The sequence below is a fragment of the Coccinella septempunctata genome, chromosome 8 (genome assembly GCF_907165205.1).
Source record: "Coccinella septempunctata chromosome 8, icCocSept1.1, whole genome shotgun sequence".
Taxonomy (NCBI): domain Eukaryota; kingdom Metazoa; phylum Arthropoda; class Insecta; order Coleoptera; family Coccinellidae; genus Coccinella; species Coccinella septempunctata.
In genome coordinates, this window is record NC_058196.1 from 30,995,645 (window position 1) to 31,015,484 (window position 19,840).

A 19,840-nucleotide genomic window follows, 5' to 3' on the forward strand; every position below is an offset into this window, starting at 1 on the left:
ATTTCGAATGAAATGTTTGAATTATTGAGCTGTTTTTTTATACATTGAATTGTCCATAACAAGAATGAAAACATGAATTTTGATTGATCTTTATTTTTTTGCTCATATTTGTTTCGCGTCCAACAGCATAAAAATAAATATGTGGTGGTCAGCTAGTCGAACTGTCAACTTTATTATTTATAAATATAACACATTTTCAACCAGGTAAATCGAATTATAAATTTTACTTATTTGCCAACAAATATAACTATTACAATAAAATTTTTAGAACTAGATATCTTATAAAATTACACTTTCGTTCAATATCGTGGAAGTCGTAGATATTCCTGCAGGTTTCATAGAGTTTGTAGAAAATTCTAAATTCAATATGAAATGTATTGCAATGGACGGAAATTTTTTGGTATGTTTCCATGCTCTTCTAGTTCAGGGAGCAATTTACACATGGCATTCCAACGGATTCCTGAAAATAAGAAAAGTATCAAACTTTGAACATAAATCTCCTGTTTGCTACTATACATACCAAGCAGGATTCTGCTCATTCTTCCTTCTTAGGCTCCTCCTTATGCGCCATATCCTTCAAATCTTCAGCCTCCATTTCCATCAGCCTCTCTACCCTCTTCTCGCTTTTCTCTACAGCCTCTCCCAAGTGGTCGAAATGCTCTATATCCTCCAATATCAAATTGTCGCCCTCCATTCTGGCCACAGCACCAGTTTTATCCGCCACGTCCTTTCGCATAACCTCCATCAGCTCGTCGTCTATGTCGTCTGCTTCGTTCTGAAGATTTCCTACCTCAGACATCACCACAGTCTCTGCGTCCGATATGGCTTCGTTCACGTTTTCCGAAACGTTGGATTCAAATTGCTCCTTCTCTTTCTTTGCTTCCTTGACGTCTTCTTCTGCGTGACCGAGGAAGTTCGTGGCTTTGGACGTTAGGTTCACGACTTCGTGTTCTGCCGACTTGAAGGCCGTGCCGACCATTTCGTTCACGTGGTTGACGCCCGATATGAGGGTGTCTTTGGTGGCTGTTCCGAAATCTGAAGACAGATAATCATTCTTCAGTGAGAGCTTCGAAGGATATACCTTCAATATTCGTAATATACAAATCAAAGTTTCTCGATCAACGTCATAGAGATTTTTTATCTGTGATCTAAGTTCATTTATGTCCGATTTGAATCGACTGGAAAATGCTTTCCGACAATTCTCTATGATCATCGATCTGAATCGAACTATGAAATCGATTTTTTCTAAAGAATTGGGCATCCCTAGAATAAAAAAGAGACAATGACATTTGACTGAATTATGATTCTATTCTGTGGAGTTTCAAAATGGTTGTCAATGTTGTCATGGCGGATGGCGGTTACGTTCTGTTTTGAAACTCCAGTACAAAATATAACAATGTCTCAAAAATATTCGTATAAATCAACGACTAAGTTCAACGTATATTATTTCCAAGAATAATTCATGAAAATAATTGGTGATTCTTCCGATTCCTTGTGATTTTGTTGATAACGTGTTTTTTCGATTTCGATGATATGAAACCTTCCAAGACCAAGATTTAACTGAAGATTTGGTACAATCATTTGTAATGAGTACAGATCAGGCACCATTGACTAGTAGACGTGGTAGTGAGGATTATGCATTGAATTAAAAATAATTCATTATTCAGTCAGGCAATGTGATTACCAAGAAAGAAAAACGTTAGAATGCATGAAATCCATGAATTGAATAAATAGGAGGTAAGTAAAGTTAATGGAGGACTTCCCTACATGTTTGCCAACCTAGAAAAAGGTCTAAAAGGTCTACCATCAGGGAATGATTGCATTCTAACGAAACCTACTTCATTCTTTCCGCAATGATCAAATATATTTATGAAATTCTATCGAGCTTTCTAGAGTTTACTGTTAAAAAGAAAAAAAGATTTTCATAACCTCGATTTCTGATTGGTTGAAATTTATGTTGGTATCACTACTTCTTGTGACAATCGACATATTTCATTGGCAAATGTCATTTTTACTGATATATATAATATTAATATTGTCTGCTGTATAGCTTACAAAATACAAGAAAACAAGAATGCGTTCAAGCAAAGATTGTGCACATAACCAAAACTTTGCCCATAACCTAACAGATTACTTTTTTCTTCTTGACATTTGCCAACGAAACACGTCAATTGTCATCATTGTAGTAATACCAACATAAATTTCAACCAATCAGCAATCGAGGTTATGAAAATCTTTTTTTCTTTTTAACAGTAAACTCTAGAAAGCTCGATAGATTTTCATAAATATATTTGATCATTGCGGAAAGAATGAAGTAGGTTTCGTTAGAAAGCAATCATTCCCTGATGGTAGACCTTTTAGACCTTTTTCTAGGTTGGCAAACATGTAGGGAAGTCCTCCATTTGAAGTACTTTTTATGTATTATATTGGAATTCTCAAATTACTTCTTCTGTTTTATTCTCTAGAATTTGAGTATGTTCACATCCATACAAATATACTAGATGACAGTTGTGCTCCTATGTGGAAAAGATGTTTTTGCAACGAGCTGAATATTTTATGAGAATCGACAATCATCATGAAGATTATAGCCCACAGAATTGTGATTGTTACTTGCATAGACATAAAGACATGTTTATGCAAGTCTCTCTATGTCTATGGTTACTTGTAAAATTTTGACACTGACTTTCTAATGTCGTTTTATCGACGGTAGAATCACTCGAAAACCAAAATGGATTCATCTAATTCGAAGCCAGGGAGACATCCAACGAGGCCGAGAGAAAGATATGTGGATGGGGGGTGTAACGAAGACGGGAGTTCAAAAAATTCATCGAATTTAGCGGTGGAAGTTGGAATGTTTACTTTGATTTGAAATTCAATGCAAAATGTCAAATGTGGTCAGTTTTTTAACGTTCTTCACAAAATATAGTTTTCGTGAGTTTTATTTCAACCAAAATTAACTGTTGCGTGTTTTATTTAATTTCTGATTAATTTGAACAGGAGCATTGTAATTAACGTGCTTCATTATCTATAGTTATAAGCCATCAAACCCATTGTATATCGATCCAGACGGCACTCGATTTGTATCCGAGCGAAAAAACCGTTTCCAAGGTAAATAACGTTCGTTCTTCATATCGATTTGAGCTTATAAAGGAACGCACCACTCACCTTGCACTGCCTTGCCTTCCTTGCTGGCCAAATCCGCCACAGAATCGGCCACCTTACCGACAGGGCCGCTGCTGGCGCAACCCATGACGATGGCACACTGATGGTCGTAGTAGGCTCCTCTTGGCCCCGTGCCTCGACCGTAACTGGCTGCAGGGTGGTCGCGGAATGACCATTGATCTTTTCCATCTAATTTCGTGACTTGGAATAACACGTTACCCTCGCCCATTTCTAATTATAATATATCGAACGTGTAGAGGGCAGCTAAGGTTCAAATTGGTGTTTTTTCATCGCAAAAGGGGTGTAATAAAAAGTTCGCATTGCTAGTCGCTCCGATGCAAATGGCAAGGTTGTTTGAACGCGGGGGTCTTTTGTTTTCTTGGTGCCGGACGGGTGCGTATGGATTTTTCACGTCTGGCGAGTTGGTGGGGATTTATAACAGGTATTAACTTGTCATAAGGCAGGGTCTGACTCAAGAAAGAAACCTTGAAATCACTGAATAGGCATCTCATTCGATAACTTGAGGATAAAGGCTTGGGATATTCAAAAACGCAATAATAAAAACCAGCTTGAACATCACTTATCAGGTTTTAAACCTCAAAAATAGCCTAGAACCAAGGAAGGTTCTAATTTGGAAGCAGAAGCCTTTAAATCATTGGATATCACACGTACGAACTCTATATTCTTCAAAATGAGGATGGAACGCATCCTACAATGCTAAGCAACAAATAGATTGCAGCCAATCTAATAGAAATAACAGTATTCTACTATTTCTGAGGAGGTTGGTGTTCCACATGGTTCTGTTCTTGAGCCTGAGCTATTTGTTCCATGTTGAAAACAAGGTAGTAGGTTCCACTAAATGAATTGGAGGAGTCTAATAATCAGTCTAAATGATACTGGAATCTTCTTAAACTCGGCTTGAAGTTAGCCTACTGGATGTGACAGATAAAGGCGAAAAGGATGGAGAGATTAAAGTAAAACTCGACCAACTTGCCGCACATGGACTGCTGATGGTGTTGTGAAGGAATCTCGCTTCATTAAAACCATTCCCATATTATTTTCCGGTCTTATTCTGTTCAATTTTTTTGTTCGATTACTCTAATGAACTCTACGAAATGATTGGTGCCTATCTACCCAAGGATGAATATATTATGCATGTATATAATAGGTATTGATTCGAAGGGAAACATCTGTTGTTTTTCCCACTATAGGCTTATTGACCATTTTATGATAATATGATACTTCGAACGTTGCATGTTTACGTTGTTGAGTGAATCATAATAACAAAAACTTCGAGGAATCTATTATTCAAATAACTCTTGGAACTGCGTGATACGAAATCTAGTGTGTAAATTTTTATGAGTATTTATCAAATACTGCTGTGATTAATTGTGTTTTGGTGGTTAAGAAAACAATTTCCATTTACGTTGGACTTCTTAATTAGTTTTCGAAATGAAAGTATTCATGGGGGTTCAAATAATTCTTGGTTTAGATCCTTTGAGATTATAATCCTTTGATTAATATAGGTTAAGAAATCCTTTTTGGGATCATTATTATTAATTCTAATATTATATTCTACTTGAACTTGGTAGATATTTATGAAAAAGCAAGAGATACGGGCAATTCTTTATTCAAGAAACTACAACACACAACAATACTCATAAAGATGTTTATAATGGAACTAAATAAACAATCCACTACTATCTGGAACGTAGACACATTTCAAGCCCACAATATTGCTTTCTTTTTCTCCTAATAAAAAAATCAGTCCGGTGGTACCATTGAAATGTAACTTATTAACCAGATAGTAGCGCGTATATATATCGACATCAATATAAAAACATAATATACATCAGGTAACATCGGATTTCATTCAGCAGAAGAGATCAGGGAGGGACATAATCCGGTAAGGTGGTACGACTGCGTCCCCTACCTCTTCCTCTACCCCTACCACGACCTCTTCCACGCCCTCGTCACCTTCGACCATCCGTCAAACCTTCAGGATTGAAAAATCAGACATTAATATAAATTTTGATTTATTTCTATGGTTCTCAGAGATTTTTGTTCGGTTGGTAACACTGAATTATCGCCATAGAATATGTGAACCAGAGAAGATAATCATGTTCTTACCTATATTACTCGTCGTCTTCTCTAAATAGGCTAGAGGGCCCTGCATGACCCTGCCAGGGCCCGCTTGGGAAAAAGGGAGACGTGGGGACTGCATCCCCGATTGCTGCATGAGTAGCACTTCCGGCGACACCATCCCCTGACTAACCCCACTCTGCATTCCCATAGGGACCTGTGAAACGCAGAAAGATTAGTAATCGGCGGTTAAGAAAACACTTATTCTCTAACTTTGAGGGTGCTAACCTGCATATGCTGCTGCATCTGTAACTGTTGCTGCTGCAGCTGCTGCATCTGTTGCTGATGCATCTGATGCTGGAATTGTTCCTGCTGTTGAAGCATCTGAACCGCAGAGGGCATTACCATACCGGAAATGGGCTTCGAGTTTGACATTTCTGCGGGATAGTTGAAGATTATGAACCACAGAAATGTATCAAATTTTCGAAATTATTGGAGCATAGATTATAAACTCCTCTTACCTAGCAGATTCTTCTGAAAAATCTCATTACTGATTGGCGAAATATTGCCAGAGTTACCACTCGGTACTGTAGCACCCTGCGTCGAAGTTTTATTGTAGTTCTTCAGATCGCTCAGCAGATTCTGCCAAACGGCTATCTTCTCCGCGTGCTTCTTCAGTATCTCCTCTTTTCTGGCAAGTTCCAAGCGCAGTTCGCTTATATCTTCCTTGATTATGGTTTCCGGCTTCAACGAAGATAGAAGAAATCTCTTCTGCAAGAAGAAGGCTTCCATCTGCCGCGCCAGGTCGATGAAACGAAATGTGTTATGTTCCACTTCTACCTTGATTTCTTCTTTTTCGGCCACAGAAACAGCTTCCTCTTTGGTGAGAATGTTGAGGCAATACTGGAAATTGCTATTGGTTCAATAATACCAACATCAGAAGGATGAGGGCATAAGCATTTTGCCCTTTTGATTAGTGCTACATCGCGTTAATTTCCAAGAAACAGCGGTTTTTGGTCAATTTATATTCATACTTGTTAGCACAAGATATCAAAAAACATAATTCAAGAAAACATATTAAACATAAGATTGTGATACAAAAAGAAAACATAAGCACATTGGAAAACTTTTAATTTAAAAAGATTTTAAAACTAGTATGAAGTGTACAACAAAGAGAAGCATAGATTAAATAATAATAGAGGAAAATGTGAATACAATAAAACCAGAGAATAGATAACTATAAAAACTATGAATAAAATAAAAAATGTTATCAAGGAAAACGTGGATAAGTTCAGGAGGAGAAAAAAGCACTACGAAAAACGAACAAAAAACATCAAGCAACGAGATGGATTTGTTACTTGAAAGGTTTCCTCAAACTCATCCACCAAATTAACGCTTCCGTTAGTAGGGGTAGCCATGGCCGACACTGGAGGAGATGTTTCCTTCATCTGTGAATCTCTAGATTTTCCGCAATTCTACCGGTTCATCCGAGAAAACGAATTATACGCAATTCTTTACTTCTCTGCGGGTTTTGTAAATATTTACAATCACCTGACAGATGGAGGTTATAATCGATCAGGTGGCCAATAATGTTCTATGCGCATTTCCAGCGACGCGAACGTGTTGCGCTGGTTTCTGCACACGTTTTTGGAATTTCGAACTATTTATTAGGTATTTCTTGTTGGGGAGTGTGGATCTAACAGATTGGAATCCCAAGTTCGACGATTTCAATGAAATTTTGTGAGAATCTCGAATTCCATGTAAGGGCAGATAAAAAGAAGGAACCTTGTTGCAGTAGTTTTTAAATGTAGACCATTCTCATGAAGTCTATTGAAATTTGTAGAAAGTCTACTGAAATTGGTAGAAATCTTTAAAGCAGTCTCTGTTATTGGGTGCGGAATAGAGTGGGAAGAAATATAAACTAATAATTTTATTGAATAAAGTCATGTATACAAAATTTTTACATGGTGTATGGCTCTATGCTTTTCTTCTTCTTCTTGGTCTTGTGATAAAACCAAATTCGTTCACCGATGATGAAGATTAAGGCAAAAAGGAAACCTGAAATTCGAAAACTTTTAAGCATAAGTAAGTACTATAATAATTTAATGCATATGTCAAAAAAATGGTCTCACAGTGTCAAAATCTATGGTTATGCGCATTTTCATAACGAAATTATGCTTCCTGCAATTTACCTAAGAATAAAACAAAGAAACTTCCTTGCATGTCATCCATATTGACAATGTGGTTGTTGGCCTGCAGTACTTGTCCAATTCTCCAACACTTCTCCTTCTTCGGGAGGTAACCAGTTAGCCATTTATGGATTAATCCCACCTGATGGAGCTCTTTTATTCTATTATTAGATAGGGAACAGCAAATTAAATATTAGTCACCATCTTTTACCTGTTACTTATTAGCACGTGTGGAATTCAAGCATTGATCAAATTATTCTATTGGTTGTGGTTCTCACCTCGGTTGTCACTTACCCCTTATTAATTCTGTACAGATAGGGATTTTTCTTGGATAAGATCAAACCAATACGTTCATTGAAAACTTCTTCTGTAGCTGTAAGAGTATATATTTACTTGAATGTTAGACATTTATGATCACCAAACTTTTATTGTCCGTCTACGATTGCTCACCTAAAGCGTATTCACATTTATTGCTTTTGATATATTCCCTCCTCATTAGGTACTGCAAATGTAGCTTCCAATCGATGAAAACCTGTTTTCCCGCTGCAACTTCAATGAGAATTTTTTCCCTAGTTTGATTTTTAACCCTCATGTTGTACAGGAGTTTGTATTTGGAATCGCCAAAGTTCTGTAAACATTTTTCAATCTACATATAAGTCTTCTTTCTCAACAAAGTCAAGATAAACGATGTCTTCGTGAATATTCTATGCTTCGAAGAAAGTCATAAAAACCTGCAATTCGTCTTCTATGTAGCTTCCTTCGATCATGCTCCAAAATATCCGGTCTTTCTGAGCCAGCAGATCGTCGAAAGTGGTCAGGGGTTTTTCCATCTCCGGGAAAGTCAGGAAAGCCACTAAATTACCGCAATAAGTGGTAGCGATCACCAGTACCACCAACCACCAGGCGCCGACCAAGATTCGTGCGCTGTCAGCTTGTGGAAGATGCATACCACCTAGATAAAACATTACGTAACTAAAATCCAAGGCTTGAAACCAACAAACCTTCACCTTGCTGTAAAAGAGCGCCATACATATACCATATGCAGTTTTGAATGCTGAAAAGACCTCCAGCTCTCTCTCTCTGATCTGGCATTGGACTTACTTTGTGAATGAAATACAGAATTGGACCTACAGACAGTATTGCCACCATAAGGCAAAGCCACGTCTGAAAAAATGTTTCATTACGTCAAAAACGGAATCAATAAATCAACCGGAACATAGAATAGCGTACTCACATCGCCACTGAAAGGCGCCATGAAGAGCAGGGCCCTACTCAGCTCCTTCGGTCTTGCGACCAAAAACGTGTAGGGCTGCGTCGATATCGGTATCGTAAAATCGATCTTATTCAGATATTTCTCGGTTACCGTTGAGCCGTAAGCGCCTAAGGCCACTGTACCATTCGCTATCATGTCGATCATGTTCGGAGGAATCCAATTGGTGACTAGATTAGCCAGATCTTCCACTCTGTCACCGGGGCTACCCGAAAAATTGTAAACCTGCTGGAAGTTGAGGGAGGTTTGCTTTCGCTTCTCTTCGACTGGCAGGACTTGCAATGTGTAGGTGAAGTTGAGTTTTCTCGATAATTCGTTGATTATGTCGAAGGTTAATCCTGTATATTTCGTCAGTCCTTTGGACGTGTCGGTCGATATTATTTGCCACGGTGGATTCTGCAGAAGAATAATAAACTACTACTAAAAATGATAATTTATCAAGGCTCAAATCGAACTCCGAATTCCAAATACATCTTGAAGTTACTTTGGCCGATTCAGAGAAATATTCGACAAGTGACATTGACATGACAATTGACATTGACATTGACATGACAATTGACATTGACATTGACATTGACATTGACATGACAATTGACATGACAATTGACATTGACATGACAATTGACATTTCCGATAAATACTCACGTGAACAGTGACGAGTCTCAAGGTTTTCCTCCTGAAACCGTGTGCAACGTGCAAAAACAGCTCGTCGGACATTTCCGCACCTAGAACAGCAGTCCAACTGCCGACTCTGTTCAGCTGTATGGAGGTTTCGTTGCCGTCGTTCTTGAATTCGCTGCCCCAGGTATCTGCAGATCTGAGGAGCCAACTGGTGCAGTTGTCGCATTTTCCGTTTTTCCGTAGGTACATCTTGAAAAGCACGCACGCTGTTAGAACTTGTGATTCTCGGGAAAAATAAGTGATATTATCGGACGATATCTCACCAGTACTTTTTCTAATAAGTATGTCCGACGTTCAGATTTTGAAGGCTTTATTGCTTCCCATTCTTCTCCGGAAACTTGATCGGCTATATCGAATTCATTTTTTTCTGTTTCGTAGAAAGCTGTAGCGAACGCAGCCACCAAAGTTTCGAAATGACATAGTAAACCTCTCTATAAAAGTAATGAAGAGTATAAACTGAAAATAGAGATTTGCAGTGGCTTACAAAACATTCGGCATCAGTCACTGTGTTATTATACATAACGGCAACATTGCTTCCGTTTTTCAGCGACTTTTTCAATTTCCTCAAGTTTTTCCTCGATCCCCTGTTCGTGTCCGAGATGGCGTAACACCACTGCGTTTCTGTGTTCACGAGATTCATCAGGTCAACAGCTTCCATGACAGTCTCGACGACTTTTCGGTAAGAAACCACCAGAAAGTTAGAATCTGATTTTCTGGACGATATTGACGCTAGTCTATCGATCAGACTTTGTCCCTTATCTTCGGACTCTAGTTTTTCGAATTTGATTAGAGAGAGGGCAGTGGACTGAGCTGGTACTGGAAGATCTTCCGTCAAAGAAGATGTCACCCTGGCAACCATATCTCTATCTGGTTGAAGTTTCATCAGGATTAATCATGGTTCAATACCTAAGTGTTGAAGTATCTAGATCTTTGTTTTTTTGAATTAGCAGTCCATATTTGTCTATTAAAGAATATGGTTAACTCAACAAAATATCTTTTATGAATAAAAATGGACCCAGTTTTCCGTTGTCATCGCATCAACGAAAAACGACACAACCGATTTTATTCATTTTTCGTTTAAAACTTTCCTCATACTTCGTATAAGGTTTCAACGAAAAAAAAATTTGGAAAAGTTGCCTAGGAAACTTGTAAAATCAAGGAAACTAAACTAAATTTAAATTTCGCGCGCAAGTGTATGTTGGGTAGTCTACCCTCTACGGTGGTGATGACTTTAAATTTCGGTTACTCACTCAAACTATCGTCGTGGATGAGTACAACAGACCTCCATTTGAAGATCGATGAAGTTCTTAAGTCTAATAAAAGCTGAGGCAATTCTTCTCCTACTTTGGTCAGTGGTATACTGATGGCTTTTCCCATTGGCAATCTTGGACAGTCTGTCTCTGATAATATGGTTTATATTAAGCATTTCTTCGTTTCTGAACGTCAAATCATGATTACTCACCTGATATTGCAATAAAAGGGACGAAATCTCTGTCGGCTCTTTCGAATAAGTTCCAAGTGTTGTAACATGAGGCCACAGTCAGGACACCGGATATGTCTGAGGAAGGACAATAGGACATATTTATCAATAAAACGTCTTACAAAAAAAAAAACATATGGGCATTATGATATTCATAAATCTCTTGTGATTATTCACTGGTCTATCAAATGTTATGGTCTGAATCACTGACAGATGAGGCTCTGAACATAGAGATGTTGCGATAATTTAGAAATAATTTTTTTAGAAAAGTGGATGAAGTGCAATACTTAGCGTGATTTATAGAAATCATATAATTCGAACATTTTAGCTGAAATAAAAAATTTTCAGGTTTTATCCGATTCTATTCACCCCTTTTGAAGTTGACACCTAGAGACGTGTGGTATTGTATTTTTAGGTTTAATCCTTTGGCTTGCAGATCCCTTGTGATTCGTACAAAATCATCTATGGTGGCTTTGACGTTCTTATGTTCCATTTTCACAAATTCCTCGTCGATAACCACAGCTAAAAAAAATAATAAGGGGATGTGGTTTTGCCAATGTTCGTTTGAAATATCTTAGAAAATCTTGAAAATAAGTGAAAAAATTTATTCAAATTGAAATCTTATTAAATATTTTGTTTTTGAGCCTATAAAACTACAAATACAAATGCAAATTTACCGTTTTTCACTTACCCAAAACAGAATTCTCAGAAATAAAAAATTCGCTATCGCTTCTAACCAAAAACAGAACAAAATCGAAAACGATGCACTCAATGAGCGGAAAAAGCATCGGAACTGAGGTAACCTAATTCACAACCCTAAATCATTATTTTGAAAACGAAATATATTTACCGGTCCTAAACCGTGCCGTGTTCTAGATAAAATAGAATAGATTCGTATACAGAATAGTATCCAGTCCAAGGCATGCCTTCAAATGTCATTCATTAAATTTCTATTCACTTTTCTACTTTTATATTAATTGGTTTTTCGATATTGATGAAAATGTGGACGGGAAAATAGATTTCCACTTGTTATTGGGGATGAGAATTCTATATTTGTGAAGTTTTCGGGGATGACTTCATTGTGCGGGGTGAATTTTTATGTACAGGGTGTAACAGAGAATGTGAAAGAATTGTGCGGTAAATCTTTCATCGGGATTAATAATTTTTCCAATTATTATTAATTTCTATTAATTTTAATTAGATTTTAAAAAACCTAAGGACAATCTCCTTTACATAGTGTTCTGCGATTTTAAGTTATGTCATAATTTGAAACTGCTTTCAATTAATATTTTTCTCTGAAATTTTAATTTGATTTTTGGGAAATTGGAATTAAACTCAAGTATTTGATGAATTTCTCTATATTTATTACGCAAACATAAACTCTTTCAAAAAGGTGTTCGTGATATCATTTTTACACTCTGAAAACAAATAATTGCAGTCTATGTTCGCCGAGCCCATTTTTTCCGCTGAAGAATAAATATTTCGTTCTGTAGCATCCACTGTCGAAGACGGTCTGAAAAATATTTAATCAATGAAATTTGTTTTGAAGAAATGACAGAAATGAATTCAAATAATAAAAATAAATAAATCAGAAGTAGTATATGAACAGATCACGAAGAATTTGGAGCCGAAGTTGAATTTTTCCTGATATTGAAGTATATAATTTTTTTACTCAGTTGAAGGAAATATCGTTTTCAAGTGACCTCTCATTTTTTTTTAAATACTCACCTCAGCACTACGTCAGCCACTCTCGAAATTAAAGAATGTTTGCTTGCATCTTTAGTGGCATATTCGCAAATCAGCTTCAACAAACAAGATTTTCCATCACCAAAACCATACCTGCGATAATAAAAATAACAAAGTTGATGTCATTATGATATGGATATACAAATTTTAGAGTACCTTCGTAAGATATCTTCCATAGCATTATATATTCCCTGGCGCAGTGAAGAACGCCCTTCTTTCGCCTCGTACGTTGTGTAGGTTGGATATGAAGTATTGGTCGGTAGTAAATAATATGCCTTTGCTGCACTTCCGATTGTTATAGTTGCATCTTTAAGGTCGACAGGAATTCCAATACCAACCACCATCTATCAATTGGTAATAATGCATTCTTAATTCTTAACAATGAGTATATGAGAAATTTTAGGAAAAAAATCACTCACTTGCACCCAATTGATGCCATCTTTCCATATTATAGGAGGTCTCAACGAGTGGGAAATAATGAAAAAATTGCAAAGTAGAACTATGTTCGTGTGTTTCATGGCCGACAGTGTGGAATTGAAAGAAAAACGTTCTTAATTAAATAAGCAACGGTAGAACGGTACAATGTTCATTGTGGTTCCGGACAAATATTTGGTATATTTTCTCAATTAGCACCTCAAGAAGGTATGACTGATTTTTCAAGCTCGAAACATCATAATATTCGATATTTTCTTTTGAATAAAAACCGTTCAAATTTGATGGCCATCATGTTAGCTGTTTCAGCAATATCATGCGGAAAATCCATTTGAAACTGAAAATTGAAATTAATTTTAAAAAATTATCTTTTTTTTTCTTATTATGGCAACACTTGTACAAAATGTTTAATTTTCTGTGTTCAAGTAACCCACAGACGTAGATCCTTCTGTCTACGCCCACAGAAAGGGAATATTTGATGTTCTGTGGTGAACTCGTTCGGTTTTCAGTGTTTTCACCACAGAACAGTAATAATGTTTTCAGCTCTTTGGTTTTCAGCATAGAGAAGGGACTTGTCTCTGGTTGTCAGTATTTCATCCCTTGATTTACTTTATGGTCCACCCTACACCCAATGGGTAAAAAGGGTCAAAATGACTATATATATATATATATATATATATATATATTTACTTTATGGTTCTGCTTTTTTCATTTCATACTGATTGGATTTAATACGTAAATTGTGGATATTATCATTCGGTCTATAATATGGGTAAAGAATAAATTCGAAAATGTTGTATTTATATTTTTATTAGGCTCGTATACATAGGATGACAATACAATCACAATCGTCAATAAGAACGTAATTGTGATTTGAAATTTCTTACTCTTAATACTACACGGATACTTTATGAAACAAATAAATTATCATGAATGTTTTCAGTAGGTAATCTTGCAGTACTTTCCTCCATAAAAAAAATATTATTGCACAAATTGATCACTTCGTCAATTGAATCTTTTACTCTGAAGAAACGTAAGCGATATCTCTGTCAAATAATTGACGTTGCACAATTTCAAGAGTTTGGAAAAAATCAAAGCTAATTTCCCACAAGATACATTATTGAAAACGTATTACTTAACTACACTAACTTAGCACAAAAGTCTTGATTCAAACACAAGAATCTTTCACATTAATACTGTCCAATCCATAGCAAAAAAAATCACTGGTCAAGAAAAATACTCTGATGTAGATGCAATTGAAAATAAGACATGGTAAAATGCTCAATACTTCCAATCTTGATTTTGGTAAATAGATGAAAGATTCAGAATAATTTTTCTTGTTTTCCCAAACCCGGATCCCAGCTTTTACAAACAAATTCGAAGTTTTAAAACTAACATACAGCTATTTTAGAATACTAATATTTCAGTACCAAAGCCTATATCCATACTTTACGATCATCATGGTGAATTCATAGGATCATACCTTGAATCATAGGCAGGGCTTTGATCGTAAGAACCGCCCATAGAATATCCAACACCATCTGGACCTGGTGACATCATTGATGTTGGAGTACCATCACCAAATGGAGAAACACCTGCTGCTTTCTTAGCTGCATACAAATTTGCTTCTTCCTGCGCTTTACTTATATTCTTCTTGTACCTAATTCTCTTGTTACCGAACCAATTTGAAACTTGACTGATTGTGATGTTGCACCTACGTGCCAATTCTTCTTTAGCTTCTTCACTAGGATATGGATTTGAAAGGTGGGAATAGAAGTACTCGTTCAAGATTTCTGAAGCCTGCTTACTGAAATTTCTGCGTTTTCTTCTTGCATCCAAAAATCTGGACCTCAGAATCATTACGGCTTCACAAGTCGACTGTTTCAGTTGCACCTGAATCGAACTGAATTTCTTATGGATAATTTGGACCATTCTTTCGATTTCCTTGGGCGTAACAGGTCGAGTACGTGACTGCTCTCTAAGAAGATTCATAACATGATTTGTGAACTCTGTGCAAGCCTGGTTGTATTTTTCTAGTTCCTGTTGATAAATTTGACGAATTTGGGCCAGCTTTGCTCTATAATCGGAGTGTTCTATTGCGCTATCAGACTGAATACTTTGTGCTCCTGTTATTGCCTGACTTGAATTCTTTTCAGGACCAGACACTCCTTCAGCGATCAACATGTTGTCTAACCGCATCAACTGAGGATCTGGAGGATCGTCATCCTGTACATTTCTTAGTGATAATACGGTCTTCTCCTTGATTTCACAAAGCACTGAGAAGAGTGCTGGTTTCATGCGATGACTATTCAATGTATGCTTTCTAGCTTGAGCTTCATCTAAATTTTGATCAGTGATGCTCATTATTTGCTGTAGAATGTCAAGGATATCATGCTGTTTAACACCATCGTTCTCGTTGGAGGCATCATTATGGTTATTCATACCATAAGGATGAGACCCTATCAAACCTCCATGTGTCAACATTCTCGTTTGTTCGTCCATTGTATTTTGTAAGTGGTATTTACAAAGTTATTCTAACACAAACATATGCATCACTACAACAACATACTTTCTACGAGATAACGCCCGATCACTATAAATAAACGATAATAAATTTGGAAACGAATATTTTGTAAATAAAAAATCAATACAAAAAATTGATAAGTTAAAGCAGTTATGGAAAGAGGCATCCAAGATGCCCAACAAGAACAAAAGCTGCCTGAAACGTCAAACAGGTTTGTAATCATGAAGAAAGTTGTACATTACAAATATCCTTCATTTGATTTCTAGTTTGAGACGCGTATTATAAACTATGCAGTGGTTCAAATTTTTATTTCAAACCAATTTCTTTATTATTGAAAACGTAATTCAGTTCTTTAAATTTCGTGCTTGCATTTATTATTCAGTTGGCAACATGGAGGTAGCTCCATGGTAGGCAACCACAGAACACGAATATGGGTTGGCGACCATGCATGGCGCGAAATTTATATTTCGCACAGAATTTCCAAATCGGTTCGTAGTTGAACTCATGATGCAGTAAAAGAATATAACTGACTGTTTTCTGCATTTATTGGAATTTCTCTAGCTTTCACACAAATCAGAACATTTCATCAGAAATATATTTACAGCTCTTGTATGAAAACTGCACCATTTTTCAACCCTGAATCCCCAGATAAACCCCCTTCTGGAATTTTATACTGGAGATCAGAATGTTTCCTGTCGGGAGAGAATTCGTTTAATTGCATATTGCTTATAGATAAATCTGTCAGTTTCCATATGGCCACATTTCTAGCTTTTCCATGTCTTGCTATCATGTAGAAACTATCATTCGTCTCAACAGCCCCACACAGAATGGCCCAATGAGCTTTATGTCCATTGTATAGACCTGGAGAGTTATTTTTATCTGTATCATAACTATGATTCACTCAAGGAGAAACTATAATTGGAGGGAAATTTATTTATAAATGAATTATGAAAAGGATACGGTACAAGAACCAGTCCACCATTCATAAGGTGTTCTCTAGTTTCAAGGCTATTCAATTCCCCATGGAAAACATGAATTCTATAACCGTTGTTCAGAAAAAACCTTGCCAAGTTTTCCATGTACTGAACACTAAATATCTCACCATTATATGAAAAGTGATGTATTTTAGCATACTGAAAAATTTTGTCAATTAATTCCTTATCAGGGTTTCCGCATGCTATAGCCAAAGCGACCAGGCCGCATTGAGGACCATCCTGAATATATCCTTTGAGAGATTTATAAGAAAATCTAAGTGGACAGTCAATTTCTGTTAGGTTGAATAAGGTGCATACTTTATGTAATTCCTCAAATTTACTAGCCCACTCGAACATATTTTAATCTCCACATAAATACGTAATTAAAAAATTGTTGTTCAACTAATCAACCACACATTTTATTCAAGAATAGACCATTTAAAACGGTCCGTTTTTAGGATTATAAACTTTGGTTCTTGGGTTTCATTTGAGACCTTTTTGGACATTTGAACTAAACCACAGAATTCCTCAAAGTTGAAAGGTCTTTTTTGACCTCAGACCCCAGTCGTACTGCTCGAAATCGTTATTCAAAGGAGTTGAGTTCAATGTTGATGGCATCTAGACGAAAAGTAGACCTTATATTGAATGAAGAAACTCTTTATTCCATACTTTTTCGGTCACGTGACGAAAAAATCCGTCCCCTCTCGAATGGTATAAACGAACATCCCTATTGGACCACAGATTTTCTAAAAATGTTTCTATGGAAGAGATTTGCACAGAACAGTATGAGCAGCATGATTATTGGTTTTATAAAAAATTGGATTTTATAATATCAACAAGTATTTCGGCAAGTAAATTCGAAAGCAGAATAATGTTCTCAATATGTGTTAATGATCCCATTAGGGTCACTATCTACCTATATTAGTTTTTTGTAGTTGTCAACACTGCACAGAAGTAAACAATCCATAAAACTAATCATGCGCCGTTTGCATAATGAAAACTGTTGTCAAACATCCACCATCTTCTCATCTTTTTTTAAAAGAGTCTAGTGTGAAAAATAAGTTAATAAATCATAAAAGTGACGGTCAGTGATGGATGATCCAACAAGAATGATGGCTCACGCTGGAGGCGGACTCATGCCTCCTCAAACTTATGGAATGAATCCCCAGGGGGAGACCCCCACTGGGGGTGAAAACGAGCCTAGAAAACAAGACATTGCAGAAATTTTACAACAAATTATGAACATAACAGATCAAAGTTTGGACGAAGCTCAAGCAAGAAAACATACTCTGAATTGTCACAGGATGAAACCAGCCTTATTTTCGGTTTTGTGTGAAATAAAGGAGAAAACAGTGTTGTCGTTGAGGAACACCCAAGAAGAAGAGCCACCAGACCCCCAACTGATGAGGCTGGATAATATGCTTATTGCTGAAGGAGTGGCTGGTCCTGAAAAGGGAGGAGGAGCAGGGGCAGCAGCATCAGGTTCTGCTGCAGCTCAAGCTGGACAACCGGATAATGCAATTGAACATTCAGATTACAGAGCAAAACTAGCCCAAATCCGCCAAATATATCACCAAGAACTAGAAAAATATGAACAGGCATGCAATGAATTCACAACTCATGTTATGAACTTACTAAGAGAACAGTCCCGCACTAGGCCAATTACCCCCAAAGAAATCGAGAGAATGGTGCAAATTATCCATAAGAAATTTAGTTCCATCCAAATGCAATTGAAACAGTCAACATGTGAAGCAGTGATGATTTTACGATCAAGATTCTTAGATGCTAGGAGAAAAAGGAGAAATTTTAGTAAACAAGCATCAGAAATTTTAAATGAATATTTTTATTCTCATTTATCCAATCCCTATCCAAGTGAAGAAGCTAAGGAAGAACTGGCAAGGAAATGTGGAATAACCGTTAGTCAAGTATCCAACTGGTTTGGTAATAAGCGAATTAGATATAAGAAAAACATCGGCAAAGCCCAAGAAGAAGCCAATCTTTATGCAGCCAAGAAGGCCGCTGGAGCATCGCCATATAGTGGAACGCCAACCCCAATGATGTCACCAGCGCCTCCACAAGATTCCATGGGTTATTCTATGGGATCAGCTTATGATCAAAGTTCTGCATATGATGCAAGTAGTTGTGGTTATGACCCTATGCATGGACAACAATTATCGCCCTAAAAAGACACTCGAGTGAAAACTTTTCAGATAGGAAGCATGCTATCTACCATACCAGTGTTTGAAAGGTCAGTTTAAAGTTAATGTGTATTTTTATCATTCTAAACTATTGTTTATGAACTCGTTATTGTTTAATGATACTATTGTTGAAAAGAGAACTAACAAACTGGACTAAAACAAATTTTCAGTGGAAAGGTTATGTATCTGTCATAAAATTACATAACCTATGCTGGTTACCGTAGGGCAGGCAAATTTTTATGCACACCAGTTCTAACTCTTTGGTTGTTCTATGGAAACGAATGATTTTAACAATTTGAATCAATTTTATGTATCAACTTGGGTATAGTTGGCTCACTTGTGCTGTTTATGCTGTTTTTAGTCTTCCAAATATCTTTATCATTTTTTTTTCAATCTTTGAAATCTCAACCGTTTATGAATTAGATGAAGGTGGAACTTTGACTAAGAAATGAAGCCTCTTTAGAAATTCCAAATTTACGGAATTTCTTCTGAGGTTTCGTTGGTTTGATATATTCCGGATTGCATTCTTCCTATCTAGTGAGCTGTTGCAGAAACTGTAATATACATTTGTATACGGATTACAAAAAAATGTTTCATTAATTCAGTGCCGTAATGCTTCATTTGTGAGTACATAGTTGTAAATTCGATCATTCTTGATTCATGTGTTTTCTAACCATTATGAAAGCCCTGAGGAAGCTGTTAACTCCACATAATTTTTATATCCAGTTGGGGAACCCTGCGTGTTATATTTCTAAATGGAGATTAAACTGAGATTATTTGTTTATATATATACATATATATATTTTGCGAAGTTTAGTGAGATTATTTTGTGTAATTATATTCTCTTTGTGACGAAGTCAAACTGAAAATTTTATGTATATTTTCCAAGTATTGTCATTGATTGAACATAGTTTTTTTGCCGAACCAATCTGTATTTTTACAAATTGGCTAACTCACATATGTCTAAATAGGTCTAAAAAATAGGTGTATGTTGAAACGAGACTAGAAAATCATGATTGTTTTGATGTCATTCTGGAGACTATTGTATTATTTGACCGCTTTAAGTGAAATATATTATTTTAAATCATTAATTCTTAATTTT

At 36.4% G+C, this 19,840-nt stretch overlaps 7 protein-coding genes across 8 annotated transcripts; 1 reads left to right on the forward strand and 6 right to left on the reverse strand.

Annotated features, from left to right (window-relative positions):
- Positions 1-153: 153 nt before the first annotated feature.
- Positions 154-3,406, reverse strand: LOC123318907. The gene is made up of 3 exons (XM_044905687.1): positions 3,166-3,406; positions 521-1,035; positions 154-460 (listed from the first exon to the last, which is right to left on the reverse strand). The coding sequence occupies exons 1-2, from the start codon at positions 3,389-3,391 to the stop codon at positions 536-538; spliced, it is 726 nt and encodes a 241-aa protein (XP_044761622.1). The 5' UTR covers positions 3,392-3,406; the 3' UTR covers positions 154-460; positions 521-535.
- Positions 3,407-4,776: 1,370 nt separating this feature from the next.
- On the reverse strand, positions 4,777-6,829 carry LOC123318797 (mediator of RNA polymerase II transcription subunit 28-like). The gene is made up of 5 exons (XM_044905542.1): positions 6,603-6,829; positions 5,796-6,147; positions 5,533-5,681; positions 5,293-5,461; positions 4,777-5,158 (listed from the first exon to the last, which is right to left on the reverse strand). The coding sequence occupies exons 1-5, from the start codon at positions 6,690-6,692 to the stop codon at positions 5,136-5,138; spliced, it is 783 nt and encodes a 260-aa protein (XP_044761477.1). The 5' UTR covers positions 6,693-6,829; the 3' UTR covers positions 4,777-5,135.
- A 352-nt stretch (positions 6,830-7,181) lies between these two features.
- On the reverse strand, positions 7,182-11,761 carry LOC123318410 (ionotropic receptor 93a). Its single transcript, XM_044905023.1, has 14 exons — positions 11,556-11,761; positions 11,234-11,386; positions 10,847-10,981; positions 10,635-10,784; positions 9,869-10,251; positions 9,648-9,815; positions 9,349-9,573; positions 8,668-9,099; positions 8,441-8,597; positions 8,165-8,385; positions 7,884-8,061; positions 7,728-7,806; positions 7,437-7,594; positions 7,182-7,302 (listed from the first exon to the last, which is right to left on the reverse strand). Exons 1-14 carry the CDS (start codon positions 11,650-11,652, stop codon positions 7,205-7,207), a joined length of 2,634 nt encoding a protein of 877 aa, XP_044760958.1. The 5' UTR covers positions 11,653-11,761; the 3' UTR covers positions 7,182-7,204.
- Positions 11,762-12,206: 445 nt separating this feature from the next.
- LOC123318702 lies at positions 12,207-13,229 on the reverse strand. The gene is made up of 4 exons (XM_044905400.1): positions 13,030-13,229; positions 12,767-12,954; positions 12,593-12,703; positions 12,207-12,377 (listed from the first exon to the last, which is right to left on the reverse strand). Exons 1-4 carry the CDS (start codon positions 13,126-13,128, stop codon positions 12,230-12,232), a joined length of 546 nt encoding a protein of 181 aa, XP_044761335.1. The 5' UTR covers positions 13,129-13,229; the 3' UTR covers positions 12,207-12,229.
- Positions 13,230-13,832: 603 nt separating this feature from the next.
- LOC123318700 (homeobox protein extradenticle-like) lies at positions 13,833-15,795 on the reverse strand. Its single transcript, XM_044905397.1, has one exon. The coding sequence runs from the start codon at positions 15,542-15,544 to the stop codon at positions 14,501-14,503; it is 1,044 nt and encodes a 347-aa protein (XP_044761332.1). The 5' UTR covers positions 15,545-15,795; the 3' UTR covers positions 13,833-14,500.
- A 298-nt stretch (positions 15,796-16,093) lies between these two features.
- LOC123318701 (UPF0692 protein CG33108) lies at positions 16,094-17,038 on the reverse strand. 2 transcript variants are annotated; one of them, XM_044905399.1, is made up of 3 exons: positions 16,859-17,038; positions 16,527-16,699; positions 16,094-16,456 (listed from the first exon to the last, which is right to left on the reverse strand). In XM_044905399.1, exons 1-3 carry the CDS (start codon positions 16,895-16,897, stop codon positions 16,165-16,167), a joined length of 504 nt encoding a protein of 167 aa, XP_044761334.1. In that variant the 5' UTR covers positions 16,898-17,038; the 3' UTR covers positions 16,094-16,164. The 2 variants fall into 2 exon arrangements, with proteins under 2 accessions (XP_044761334.1, XP_044761333.1); XM_044905398.1 differs by having other exon boundaries at positions 16,527-17,038.
- Positions 17,039-17,511: 473 nt separating this feature from the next.
- On the forward strand, positions 17,512-19,829 carry LOC123318520 (homeobox protein extradenticle). Its single transcript, XM_044905161.1, has one exon. It carries the CDS (start codon positions 17,632-17,634, stop codon positions 18,721-18,723), a length of 1,092 nt encoding a protein of 363 aa, XP_044761096.1. The 5' UTR covers positions 17,512-17,631; the 3' UTR covers positions 18,724-19,829.
- Positions 19,830-19,840: the final 11 nt, after the last annotated feature.

Excerpts from the sequence above, each read along its gene's own strand:
- LOC123318907 (XM_044905687.1), bottom strand. The coding sequence starts at position 3,391 with ATGGGCGAGGGTAACGTGTTATTCCAAGTCACGAAATTAGATGGAAAA. Across the intron at positions 1,036-3,165 it reads GGAAGGCAAGGCAGTGCAAG|ATTTCGGAACAGCCACCAAA; the intron begins GTGAGTGGTGCG and ends ATCTGTCTTCAG.
- LOC123318797 (XM_044905542.1), bottom strand. The coding sequence starts at position 6,692 with ATGAAGGAAACATCTCCTCCAGTGTCGGCCATGGCTACCCCTACTAAC. Across the intron at positions 6,148-6,602 it reads AGTTTGAGGAAACCTTTCAA|TATTGCCTCAACATTCTCAC; the intron begins GTAACAAATCCA and ends AGCAATTTCCAG. Across the intron at positions 5,682-5,795 it reads TGGCAATATTTCGCCAATCA|AAATGTCAAACTCGAAGCCC; the intron begins GTAATGAGATTT and ends ACTATCCCGCAG.
- LOC123318700 (XM_044905397.1), bottom strand. The coding sequence starts at position 15,544 with ATGGACGAACAAACGAGAATGTTGACACATGGAGGTTTGATAGGGTCT.
- LOC123318410 (XM_044905023.1), bottom strand. The coding sequence starts at position 11,652 with ATGCTTTTTCCGCTCATTGAGTGCATCGTTTTCGATTTTGTTCTGTTT. Across the intron at positions 9,100-9,348 it reads TGAGACTCGTCACTGTTCAC|AATCCACCGTGGCAAATAAT; the intron begins GTGAGTATTTAT and ends ATTCTTCTGCAG. Across the intron at positions 8,598-8,667 it reads TGGCGCCTTTCAGTGGCGAT|ACGTGGCTTTGCCTTATGGT; the intron begins GTGAGTACGCTA and ends ACATTTTTTCAG.
- LOC123318520 (XM_044905161.1), top strand. The coding sequence starts at position 17,632 with ATGGATGATCCAACAAGAATGATGGCTCACGCTGGAGGCGGACTCATG.
- LOC123318702 (XM_044905400.1), bottom strand. The coding sequence starts at position 13,128 with ATGAAACACACGAACATAGTTCTACTTTGCAATTTTTTCATTATTTCC. Across the intron at positions 12,704-12,766 it reads ATGGAAGATATCTTACGAAG|GTATGGTTTTGGTGATGGAA; the intron begins GTACTCTAAAAT and ends TTATTATCGCAG. Across the intron at positions 12,378-12,592 it reads GTGGCTGACGTAGTGCTGAG|ACCGTCTTCGACAGTGGATG; the intron begins GTGAGTATTTAA and ends AATATTTTTCAG.
- LOC123318701 (XM_044905398.1), bottom strand. The coding sequence starts at position 16,897 with ATGTTCGAGTGGGCTAGTAAATTTGAGGAATTACATAAAGTATGCACC. Across the intron at positions 16,457-16,526 it reads GGTGGACTGGTTCTTGTACC|TTATGATACAGATAAAAATA; the intron begins GTATCCTTTTCA and ends AGTGAATCATAG.